The sequence below is a fragment of the Mustela erminea genome, chromosome 8, assembly GCF_009829155.1.
Source record: "Mustela erminea isolate mMusErm1 chromosome 8, mMusErm1.Pri, whole genome shotgun sequence".
NCBI lineage: Eukaryota > Metazoa > Chordata > Mammalia > Carnivora > Mustelidae > Mustela > Mustela erminea.
The window spans coordinates 13,272,651-13,285,631 of NC_045621.1; the positions used below are offsets into that span (position 1 = coordinate 13,272,651).

The 12,981-nt window shown below is 38.4% G+C and overlaps 1 protein-coding gene across 7 annotated transcripts in view; it reads right to left on the bottom strand.

The window, feature by feature from the left end:
• The window catches only part of ALS2 (alsin Rho guanine nucleotide exchange factor ALS2), a 73,318-nt gene that overhangs the window by 20,866 nt on the left and 39,471 nt on the right, over nt 1-12,981 (bottom strand). For 6 of the 7 annotated variants that reach the window (XR_004288466.1, XM_032354447.1, XM_032354446.1 and 3 more), the window contains 9 exons: nt 12,024-12,089; nt 8,235-8,397; nt 4,124-4,255; nt 3,597-3,725; nt 2,992-3,062; nt 2,523-2,589; nt 1,977-2,179; nt 1,791-1,856; nt 587-685 (listed from right to left, as the gene is read on the bottom strand). Coding sequence is in view for 5 of the 7 variants with exons in the window: in XM_032354447.1 (XP_032210338.1) it covers nt 587-685; nt 1,791-1,856; nt 1,977-2,179; nt 2,523-2,589; nt 2,992-3,062; nt 3,597-3,725; nt 4,124-4,255; nt 8,235-8,397; nt 12,024-12,089 (996 nt within the window). In the remaining 2 variants the exon portion in view is untranslated. Of the gene's footprint in view, nt 1-586; nt 686-1,790; nt 1,857-1,976; nt 2,180-2,522; nt 2,590-2,991; nt 3,063-3,596; nt 3,726-4,123; nt 4,256-8,234; nt 8,398-12,023; nt 12,090-12,981 lie in introns of those variants that run through there. The other variant, XM_032354448.1, reaches the window with a different exon arrangement.

Here is a 12,981-nt window from a genome sequence, read left to right on the forward strand (position 1 = left end):
TCCATGTTAACACAGGGGAAAACGTGTATTTTTTTTAAAGATTTTATTTATTTATGAGAGAGAGAGTGAGAGAGAGCATGAGCGAGGAGAAGGTCAAAGGGAGAAGCAGACTCCTTGTGGAGCTGGAAGCCCGAAGCGGGACTCGATCCCGGGACTCTGGGATTATGACCTGAGCCGAACGCAGTCGCTTAACCAACTGGGCCAAAGAGGTACCCAGAAAATTGCATTAATCCCTCAGGGGAAAATTAAATAATGAGTAATCTCTGAAAGAATGATAGGCTTTGTACACGTTAGAGTTATTTAATAAATATAAGATAAATTTATAAGGAAGACATTTAGCAGATTTTATGATAAAGTAAGATTTCTAAGGTTTGTACAGTTTTGTTGAAAAATAAAAAATAACCTAATATTTTCATCTTGTGATAGATAAGAAGTTACCTTTATAAGATTTTTTAAATAGTTTCAGTCCTAAAAAGAATAAATAAAATTTACTTACTCCTTGGAAATTATGGCTACACAAACATTTAAGTCTAAATGAGTCTTTGAAAAAGCAATACCAGCCCAACAACCTTTCCAATGTTATTACCTATAGACTCCTTGACCACACATTTTTCCTTCTTTCCAATGGCCCACATAATGGTCTTCTTTGTTCAATGTTTTGTTTGGGATTCTGTATTCTCCATATCTATCACAGAGGGAAAAAAAAGGATCAAACGATACATTTGGACATATTCACCTTTTCTACAGATGCACCTGTAAACATTTTAACAAGGAGAACAGGAAAAAGAACTACCTATGGTGGAAAGGGGTAAATGGGGTTTTGGTTTAAAATGTATCTATTGTGATCCCAAGCTACCAGCAAGTTTAAAGGAGTGAGCACTCAACCCCACTACACAGAGACATGTTTCAGCCTAACTCCAGTGAAAAACAGAAAACCTATGTCCTAAGCCTTTCTGCTACTAAGGAGCCACATCACCTTGGATAAGCGCAGATACCCACCTCCCTCACCCATGCATTGTGTGCGGGGGCGGGGGCGGGGGGTGGGGGGGAGTTGGGGGGGTGTGTAGATGAGATTATCTGAAGTCTCCTTTCATTGTAAAATTCCATTAAAAGGAGATTAAAGACATTACAAAAATTTACATCATCACACACACAAAAATCTATCCAATTTGTATAGTAATCTTTTCCATATAGTAAAGTAAATTACTTTTCTTACATAATATAAAATACTTCACTGCCGTAAGTTTATTGTGCAAATATTTTGTGTTAGAAAACATGACAAGCTTATACAAAAATAATGTCACTTAAGTACCATTAGGATAATATATCATGTAGAAGATCTCTCCTTTAGCATATCCCAGAAATTAAAGATGACTTAAAATTACTGAAAGGAAAAAAAAAGTATAACTACTGAAAGGAAAATCTGTCTATGCCTTTGTGTAAAGGGCACTACTATCTCAACAGTTCCCCATCAATATTACCCCAGGTTCTCAGTCTTCACCATTGAGAAATGGACAGATGACAGTCCCACTTTAACATACAGAAGGGCTGTGTCACTTGACGTCACAAGGCTATCAAGGTAAATGATTCACTCCAGGTAAACCAAGGCTGCTTCCTACATTCCCAGCCCTCTTATGATCACACACCCACATTGTAAGCCCTAGTACGCTGCATGCATTTCTAAAAGAGAAAACAAAACTATTTGCTTTGAAAATAACTCCTAATACATTAACAGTATCATCAATGAGCTAAAGCTGAATTCACTCTTATGTTTTATACAATCTTCTTACCCATCTTCCAAGCCATTCCTGAACATGCCAGAATACATCTTCCCATCTGGCCACTTCAAAACCCCTCTGGAAAGCATAAGCAAAAAATAATACACATCAATGAATGTTTCAGAGAACCGATCCTTTTTCAGTATCGAATCAGGCTATCATCCCTTCACCCCACGCATAAATCTTAAAGGTTTTCACCTGCCATGAGGCTTCCCTGAAAGCCAGCGTCCATCATAGGTCGCATCCTTCAGGCGAGGATCCTTGTAGAAAGTGTATTTGGCACTGCGTGAGATGGGTGGCTCCTGCCTCTGAATACCGCTGCCACTTCCATAGGGCGGAAGATCAGATGTTCCCCTCAAAGCCTGATCCACAGCTTGGCTTATAGCCCGCAGCCACTTAGTCTAGGAACAAAAAAGTAAGTGTCAATAAGCCTAAGGCAATACCTCATTCAAGCACTGCTTTAAATCCTGATAGCTCTCCTTGCTTGGGAATAATTTGTCCATCTCCGAATGCTTTTCTTATTGAGTAATCCTGACTGGTTCTTGGATTTCACTGCTGGATGTTCCAAATTAAGTCACGTTAAAAAACAAAGAAAACAAACTTACAGTCTTGGTTTAACGAAGATTTACCAGATAATTATGGATCATTAGCCAAGGAAGAACAATTTTTATCTTTTCTTTCCTAGCATAAGAGACAGAAGTAGCCAGGCCAAAAGATCAAAAGAAAATGTCCTCATGGACTAACCTTTTCCTGGGGTGTTGATGAAACGAGAGAGAACTGCTCCTCAGGTGTAGTTATCTTTAAGCCGTTCCTAAAATGTTCACAAGGATAAATACAGATAGGTATGACAACCCGTCATAGTATCACTCCTCAAATCTGAAAAGCAACTTGTCTGTTTCAAGAGGAGCAGAAATCAATTAAATGTAAATGCAGACATGCCCTGGGTTTGGTTCTCACAGTAGGAGACAGAAAGGCCACGGAGTCAGTTTGCTCTGTGTGGCACAACGGGGTTGTGAGCAGTGGAGAAGCCCTTCCCTCACTTATGATAGCCACGATCTTCCCAACAGGCCATTTTACTATCTATAGGCTGAGAAAATGAGCCTCATTATGCAGAATGGGGAGGACTCCTGAGCTTTTCTGCATGTCTAAGGAAACCACCTAGGTAGCAGAGGGAGAGAATGAGGGGAGGGCCTGGGAAAGGGGACACACTTACACACCACCAGCTTCTTCAGAAAGTGGCTCTGCCCATAGCGTAGCCAAAGGGAAAACATGATGTGTGGAAAACTGAAAGAAAGAACACGGAGACATATCTGAGAAAGCTCATGTGGGCGCTGGAGTCTCTGCTATATAACCCCTTTCAAATGGTTGAGTCCACATCGGTGCCACATCTCGGACAAAGTCCCCATAACATAGCTAATCCCAGTGGGTCTTGTCATCTCTGCTACAAGGACCCCTTCACATGACTGATATTCATTTCAAGCTGGAAACTAAAAGAGCTCCCTGAAATGTGGCTCATACCACAAATGCAAGCTGAACATTTTTTTTTTAATTTTATTTATTTATTTGACAGAGAGAGATCACAAGTTGGCAGAGCAACAGGCAGAGAGGGAAGCAGGCTCTCTGCTGAGCAGAGAGCCCGATGCGGGGCTCAATCCCAGGACCCTGAGATCATGACCTGAGCTGAAGGCAGAAGCTTAGCCCACTGAGCCACCCAGGTGCCCCTGAACATTCTCTTTTATTCAACAGCTTCAGCGAAATCACAATATTTTTATTACAGACTGATGGCTTAATTAAGTAAAAGTTACAAATCTGGCATACCTGGGCATGGACTAGGGCATCGTTAAAAAGAATGAACCAGTTCACAGAAAACCTCCCGGCATGCTGCAGAGACAGGGCTCGGTTACTGCTCTCGCAGAGCAGCCGACGCTCTGGCTTCCTCAATGAATCCTGGAATTGAACACAGACACATAAGTGAACCATCAGAATTATGTTAGCACACAAAGAGAAAATGAAAAAGACACAAATCACACTTAGGAGAATGTGTGCCTCAGCTTAGTTTGGTGTTAAACCTGAAGTTAGACAGGATCTGAACATTTAAAAAAGGCACTCGAAGGAAATGAAGAAAAACACAGGAACAAACAAAAAGTGTTATGTGTTCAGAGAGGACTCCTAGAAATGAGGGTAGGTGCTGAGGTCTAGAGCTCCTATTGCTGTGCTCCTTTGACCACCCTTAGAAGAGGGCTCATTAAAACATTATCATAAACAAGTGAGGAAAGGAGAAAATTTGACATTTGTTAGGGATACGCCTGCTGTTTGCTGGGGTAATGACAATTGGCATGGTTTACCGTCATCTTCCCGGGAAAGGTCTTCCAGAAGCCCAGTGTGTACTCAGCTTCCTTCCTTCTCCTGCCGAGATGGAGAGCAAGAGACTCGTAACAAGAACTGGAATCCTGTAGTTTCTGGTAGTCCGGAGATGTCTGAAAGCCAATAAAGGGGGAAGGGGGAGAAAAAGAATATAAAACAATTGTCCAGAATCTCAGTGTGGTGTTGATACAGTATTAAATTTAGGGAAGAAATCCAAATGAAGAACAGACGCGGTGCACTAAAGGGGGCTGAGCAGAAAGAAGATTGGTTCCAGAACATTCTACTATACACATGTATATATGAAACAGAGGCATAATTCCAGGGGAGAGAAACAAACAAACTCCTTAGATAGTTATCAGTGAGGAAAGCAGCAGAGAATTCAGAATATGGGAGGAATTCTCCAATGTTTTGGTCTCGGGAAGGCCCTCTATTTTGCTTATCTGGGCTATATGTACTGACATTAACCATATTAGAAAATAAAGTTGAAAAATAAAAATAACCTTTAATCTTTATTAACTCACTTCAAATACAGTAACAGTTTAAATGAAAAATATATTTTCCAAAACAACAACAAAATGCTTAGTGAGAAAAGCAGCATTATTCTACATTTTTTCAAATCTACTTATTATCTGGCTGACAAGATAATAGATTTCCATTTGTTATTGACTTAATCTGTTAGTTGAAACAGATGCAGAAAATCTTACTTTATAAGGATATATAGTTGGAAGGCTAGGATTATTTTTACAGCCATTTCAAATAATAGTGGACGTCTTTGAAACTAAACCAAAAGTTGTTAAGTGGTAAGTTCTTAAAGAGTAATGGAAATGTAGGGACGCCTGGGTGGTTCAGTTGGTTAAACAGCTGCCTTCGGCTCAGGTCATGATCCCAGCGTCCTGGGATCAAGTCCCACATCGGGCTCCTTGTTCAGCAGGGAGCCTGCTTCTCCCTCTGCCTCTGCCTGCCATTCTGTCTGCCTGTGCTCGCTCTCTCCCCTCTTTCTCTGATAAATAAATAAAATCTTAAAAAAAAAAAAAAAGAGTAATGGAAATGTGGAATGTGAAACTATATTAATCAAACTTTTTCTACAGTTAAATTAAATCCACTGATCAATCTTACACTTTGGATAGATCTTTTACTTACACATGACTTTATAACATGTGGATTAGACTTTTGGAAAAATACTGGTTCACTGAGTTATGCAGACCTTCCAAATGCTGATACATTTTATTATAAAACATCAAAAATTCTATGTTAATATTATCATCAATCTCATCAGAAAAAGTTGTCAAGTACTGGGAAACTGCCAATCTCAACAGTGATACATACACGCTTCCCACATTTTACTTTTTGCTTCAGAGTTCAGATTTTATCATTCGCCACAAATAGTTGTTCTCCTTGAAGTGACAGGTTCATTTACTCATTTTTGAGAAAATATCTGCCTAATACCCAAATCTGAATAAACACAGTTATCTGTCAACTGTTCTTTCAAGTTAGAAAACAAAGACAAAGACAAAAACAAAAACCAGCTCTCAACTCAAACAATAGTGATCTTGAGCTTTTTTCTTGAAAAACCTCTCTACTCCGATATGCAGCAGAGCTGCTCTGGTACTCCCAGCCCATCACACAGAATCTTAAAAGATAAGTACTTCTGTGTGTGGTGATGGATGTTAATGAGATTTATTGTGGATGATCATTTCACAATACATCTCTCTAGCGAACTATTACATGGGATACCTGAAAACCGAACGTAACAAGTCAATTATATCTAGAAAAAAAAGAAAGAAAAAAGTCACTGGTTGAGGTTAAATAAAATTAATAATTTTTGCTGTGTCACCAAGAGTATTTTTAAGTGAAACTGGCATATTTTTACTGCTTTTGTTTTTTTAACTGCAAGCACACGGCAGCATAAGAACACAATGATGAGTCTGGTGCCACTGCCCTGATTCATGCTAAGGAGCCAGTAGTTTTGTCCATCCTTACTTCTGCACCATTGGTGCAAATGACACCAATGGAAAAGCAAATGTCTTTCTACTGTCCTGAAAACAGTCTGATCTTGTGACCCCTCTGAAAGGGTCTTTGGAACCCCCAGGGCTTTGTGGGCCAAGCTTGGGGAACCAAATACAGGGCAGGGTATAACTGCTATGCTAGGTAGAAAGCCAGCAGAAGGTAAAACAAAAGGATGACCCCGTCACGTCCATGAGTAATTATTTACATTCCACAATTCTTACAGTGATTCATATTCATTTTCCATTCATTTAAAAGACATTTAATGGCCTGTACTACATACAGAATATTCTGCTCAGTGTCAGGGATAAAAAAAAATAAGGTACAATCGTTGTCTTCTGGGAGCTTAAAACAAGGCAGAAAAGAGAAAAATATACAACATAGCAGAATAATGCAATGGTTTTGTTAACAGGTTATCTATCAGAAGAGACGATATAGTAAAGTGGTTAAAAGACAAGACTCTGGAGCCTTTGGATATAAATTCTAGCTTGACCAATTGTCAGCTGTGCCTCAGTTCTTTCATCTGATGAAAGGGGATAATATTAATAATATCTATTTCACAGGGTTGACATGGGGATTAAATGAATACACATAACATGCTTAGTACCTGGCACATGGAATGCATTTAATAAATATCAGGTGTTCTTACCTAGAGAAATTTATAGGTATATATCATGTCTAAGCTGTACCTGAGATTTACTAAATAATAACGTGCAGTGTTGGGATATGGCCAAGTATTTTGAAAAAAATTTCCCCAGATGATTTTGATCCCCAGTCCTATAGATCATAATAAAAGAATAATGTTGAGAGAGAGTACTAACAAAGCACAGAGAAAGGAGTAACTAATCCAAAGACTGGAAGAGGGGGGAATGTGGTATAGTCAGAGAGGGCTTCATTTTCATGAGAAAATGACTTTTGACCCAGGCCTTGAAATTTTCCCATAATGAGGATAGGGGTAGAGTGTCTCATGAAGGAAATATAAAACATGTATGATGTTCAGGGATCTAAACAAACCAGATAAGACTAGAAACAAAAGATGGTATCAGATTATCAAGAGCCTTGAATGCCACACTAAAAGAGTCTATTTTTTCACACAGATTTAGGACCCTTCAGACTGGAAACTGTCTTACCAGACCCCCTGAATAGTTCTTAGCTGGTCTAGAGGGGGAAGATCTTCGATTAACTGAAGATACATTGAGATGACATCAGCAGCTCAGGGGGTTACCGGTGTAGCTCAACCCTTCATTGTTAAAACTACATCAGTTTGAGTTAACATTGAAATCAGACTAAAGAAAGGATCTATGAGACCACAGGAGAATCAAATGTAAAAAGCCCACAGCACTTTGAGGGTCACTCTAGAGACGCAATTTGTCCAGATCAGGAGGTAATTTCCGGGACTTAGAAGATTCTAAGGTACAGGAGACCCAAGAATCATCCTGGTTTCTCTGGAGCACTTCAGAGTGGGAATAAAATGAAACTACACATTTTAGTACAGTTTCAAAGGTCAATGTCTCAGGACCAGCTTTAACATACACCATATCCTGCAGTGGTACTAATTTTCTAGGACTCTACTCAACTCATTTCATACAGAAAGTGGACCACTTAACCTCTGAGAAAGTCCTGTAACACTGTGATTTCTCAGAGCATATGCTAAGGTGACCAAAATCCCTGGCGTGAGTCTATCTTGAGTCCTGGCCAGGATAACTCCACTGCCTTACAGGGATCTCATTACACAGAAGGCCAGGGTTTTAAAGAGCTCTGTGCAACCTGGATTAGTATGCACTCAATACACTTCGACAACTATTGAGCAAGTAGCATAGCTGGGTCTCGACTTTGGACACAGTTTCAAAAAATGAATATAAAATTAATCTTGGGAAGATTCCGAAAAGAAACCCAATCAACAGCAAAGAGAACTTGATTTACCTACAAACTTTCTTCTTTCATGTTCTTAAAGACAAATAAATTTAATTAGACACATACAAATAGTAAATCAGTGGAGTCTGAGGTCTTGGGGTAGCACAATCCAAACAAACAACCATGATCCTCGGCTTTCCCAAGAGTTCAAATGAGATATTTACGGGAGCTTACCACTTCAAAACAAGTAGCAAGCTTTAGCAACACTTTTGCATAATTATGAAGTCGTCTGATTGGCAAGAAAAACAGAGTATTCAGTATTTCCATCAATTGGGTGTTCTCATCATTTACTTCTGATAAATCTTGTAACAGCTCTTGGTTTTTATTTAGGAAATCACTGGAGATAGAGGAAAAAAGGAAATTTAGTTAATCTTTTTGGTATTGAAATATGCACGATATTGAATAGATATATTTCACAACTTTTTTCAGAATGCACATTTTTAGGTGCTATGACAGTAGACTATAAATACAATGAAATAAGTAGGTAAAATTAACAGAATTTCCCCTGCCTATAAAATAGATTTTTGCATATGAAAAGCAGCATATGGTAGCAATAGTAACTCTATAATAGAGATGGTTAATCATAAACTACGCCTTGAGTTCTAGGAAATGAATCATGCATCCCGCAGTTTCAGGGAATAATTGGAGGCCAGCTGACACCATTACCTGTTAATTTCCAAGCCAAAAGTCACAGCAATAAATGGCAAGACTAATTGCTCTAATCAGTGGTTCTAAACAGAAATAATGGAGAAAAACAAAGCTCTTTGCTCCAACACAACTGACATGTAATATTAAAATACTTCTATTTAGTGCTTGCTTTGGCAGCACAAATACTAAAATACTTCAAATTTCTTCTTTTTTTTTCCTACACCTAATACAAATTTATTACAAGAGAGTAATGAAAAGCTGTAGGTACCAGTACTACAATTAACAGGAAACAGGAGAGCTAGTACTATGTGAAGACTGCAATGATGAAATCTTCAAAATCCTTTTAAACTGAAGTCAACATTTAGTTTTTATATTTAGTTTCATTTAAGTTCATTACTAAAATTTTTTGCAAATTTTAATATTGATCAATAACCCACTGAGACAATGATCAGACCAAAATACATAAAAGATGTGAAAGAAGAAAAAAGAAGTGAAAGAAATAAGAGTTAGTGGGACAGAATAGTAGTTATTATCTGCCCCTTAAAAAGCAATAATTATGTGCCAGGTACTACCCCGAGTGCTTTATAAGCATTATATTACAATTCTTACCCACAAGGCTTCATATTAGACAATGTCACACAAGACTATAAGCAAGAATGAATCATTTTACAATCTCTTAGAGAACTAAAAAATAAATGTTTAGCTCTGAAATTATGAAATATTATCTTGGAATGGAAAACACGTAATAATTTCCAGGAGCCCAGAAGTTCAACAGCACAAAGTGGACTGTCTTATAACGCAATTAAGAGATCTGAGGGTGCCTTGGGGAACATGACCCAGATTATTATTTGTATTTGGCTTGTATGGATGTTCCTTCCTCCTACATGTTCTTCCTCCTACATATTCTGTTGCTGAGATCAGCTAAGGACACTCACTCAAACCCACAGAACAGCTCTGCTTTAACCTGCTCCCGAGAGCCTGAAATAGCCCATGTTGAACACATACCTACTATGACCATGTTTCTTCTGGATGCCCAGTATGACACCAGAAATGTTCCCACTCTTTTAAGTCCTATTACTTTTCAGCATTCACTCAGGTCCTTGGCCTATGGACTTTCCCCAAAAGGGCCTTGTGTGTTCTCAAGAAACCTGAACCAGGGACTGTTCAGCTTATCTTCTCTTGGGAGTTTTAATCCAATAGTGGCAATACTGCTTTCCCCTTACATGGCTGGGTTTGTATGTGTTACTCAAAAATTAACACATTAGGGGCACCTGGGTGGCTCAGTTCATTAAGTGTCTGCCTCCAGCTCAGGTCACGATCTCAGGGCCGTGGGATGGAGCCGTGTAAGGCTCCGCACTCAGCAGGGAGTCTGCTTATCCCTCTGCCCTCCACCCACTTGAGCTTGCTCTCTCTCTCAGATAAATAAAATTTTTTAAAAAGGGAGAAATTAATGGAATAGAAAACAAAGAAAGAAGTAACTAAAGCTTAATCTTTGAAAAGAAAATTAAAGAGGGTAAACTGCTGACAAAACTAAGATAAAAAGAAAAAAGACTCAAATAAGAAGAATGAAAAATAGGGGATAAAATTGCAGTTATTATGGAGGTAAAAACATCTTAAGAAAATGGTAGCAATATTATACCAATAAATTTGAAAGCTTGGATGCAATAATTTTCCAGAAAAATATAAATAATTAAAGCCACAAGAAAAAATAAAGTCCTGAACAGATCTATTCATCCAAGAAATTAAGTCAGTAGTTTAAAAACTCCCTTTAGAAATGCCCCCAAGGCGCCTGGGTGGCTCAGTGGGTTAAGCCGCTGCCTTCGGCTCAGGTCATGATCTCAGGGTCCTGGGATCGAGTCCCACATCGGGCTCTCTGCTCAGCAGGGAGCCTGCTTCCTCCTCTCTCTCTGCCTGCCTCTCTGCCTACTTGTGATCTCTCTGTCAAATAAATAAATAAATAAATCTTAAAAAAAAAAAAAAAGAAAGAAATGCCCCCAAGAAGCCATATGTTTTTACAGATGAATTCTACAAAATCTCAAAGTACAGATATTCTCTATCTCATACAAACTATTCCAGAAAAACAAAGTTCCCACACCCACTTTATAACGGCTAGTGCAATCTTCTTACCAAAACTTCAAGTTCAGAAAAGGAAAACCTCAAAAAAAAATAAAAAAATAAAAAAAAGAAAAGGAAAACCTCACATTCATATAGATGCAAAATCTTAAGTATCAGCAAATTGAATCCAGCAATGTACTGAAAAACTAATACAGGCAGATCACTGAATTTATCTTGGGAACTCAAGGATGTTTACATTAAAAAAAATCTATTGCTCTTCAACTTTCAGGAATGGAAAGGAATGCTCCCCCCTTCCTTTAAGAAAGGAGACCTGTAACACTAGAAATGATATTTACCAAAAACCTAAGGCAATCATCTTTTTTTTTTTTTTTTAAAGGTTTTATTTATCTATTTGACAGACATAGATCACAAGCAGGCAGAGAGGCAGGCAGAGAGAGAGGTGGAAGCAGGCTCCCCGCTAAGCAAAGAGCCCAATGTGGGGCTCGATCCCAGGACCCCGAGATCATGACCCGAGCCGAAGGCAGAGGCTCAACCCACTGAGCCACCCAGGTGCCCCATGAGGCAATCATCTTTAATGAGGAAATACTAAAATTATTTTCCTTGAAGATCAGAAGTAAGACAGGGTGTTATTACTATGTTAGGATATAAGATTAAAGGCAAACATGGCAAGATATTAACATCTATTAAATCTGGGTTGTGAGTACATATTTGATATACTGACTTCTAAAATATAACTGAATTTTTTAAACTTGCTTTTGTCTCTAGGTTAATTTTAATTCTAGTTAAGAATCTACATTGTTCAGAATGATTAGCCTCATGTAAGGGGCCTTTTAGATTTATTACCCAGAAGCTAAATGCAAAATCTTTATATTTGTGTAACACTTTGTGTTTTTCTCTATACCATCACATACATTATTTGTTACTCACAAGCAGGGGAAAAAACATTTCCATTTTTCAGATGAAAAAAATTAGGCTCAATTTGGTTAAGAGAGTTGTCCACCGTCTCAGGGATAATAAAGAAGGACCCAGATTCTGTTTTGTCAATACCATATGACTTCCAGTGATAATCAGGGGCTAATAATACCTGTCTTTTGTAAGAGTTAGTGAAAGTCTACACTTCGATTCATTTGATAAAATGATTATGCCAAAACTTTTCCTGGGCACTCAAAAACACAGAACACTATAAAATACGATCTTTGTTTGTTAGAATGGTAATTGGAAGGTAATGTATTTGCTTACATGGCAGGCTTAGCAAGAAGCTGGAATCCTCCCATAACCAGGAAATTTGTAATAGATGTGCAATACCTTGAGCAAAAAAAGAAAACACACATACATTAGCGTTAAATGAAAATTCTGAAGGACAAATTTACATAACAAGCATCTGGAGCAGGTACTTCTTGGTCTCACCAATAACTTTCAGAACTTTTGTGATGTCAACATTACAGTCATGAACGGACTTGACTGAAAAGAAGGGCAGATTATGTGATAATCACAATAATGAGGAGGGGAAAAAAACATTTTAGTAAAGATGTTAATATAATTGTGAATTTAAAATACAACTAAAATTATGCAGAAGACGCTAGGATTTGCTTCATAGATTTTTTAAATTTATTTGACAGAGAGAGAGAGAAAGTAAGCAAGCGTACCCAGCAGAGGGAGCAGCAAAGCAGGTGGAGAGGGAGAAGCAGGCTCCCCGTGAAGCAGGGAGCCTGATGCAGGGCTCGATCCAGGACCCTGGGATCATAACCTGAGTGGAAAGCAGATGCTTTAACAACTGAGCCACCAAGCACTCCTTTACTTTGCTAACTTAACAAACTTGAGAAAATATAATTAAAAGAGTTGATTTTTAATGAAAATTAAGTCTTCAGAAATAAATGAGAGAAGAGAAGAAAATATGTTAAAAGAGCTCAAGTGAAACTATTAGAAAATGTCAGTTAAGTTTTGATCTACTGTTACAGAATGTCTTGATACACTGTTTGATGCATGTACATTTCTACCATACTCTCAGAATGGCAAAATGGAATCAATGGATTTCAAGAGAAGGCAAATTCCTATTCAAAATAACCCAAGGTACCTTACACTTAAAAATGATCTTGATGTGGGGAGCCTCTGTGGCTCATCAGGTTAAGTGTCTGCCTTCAGCTCAGGTGATGATCTCCGGGTTCTGGGACCCAGCCCCGCATCAGGCTCCCGGGGA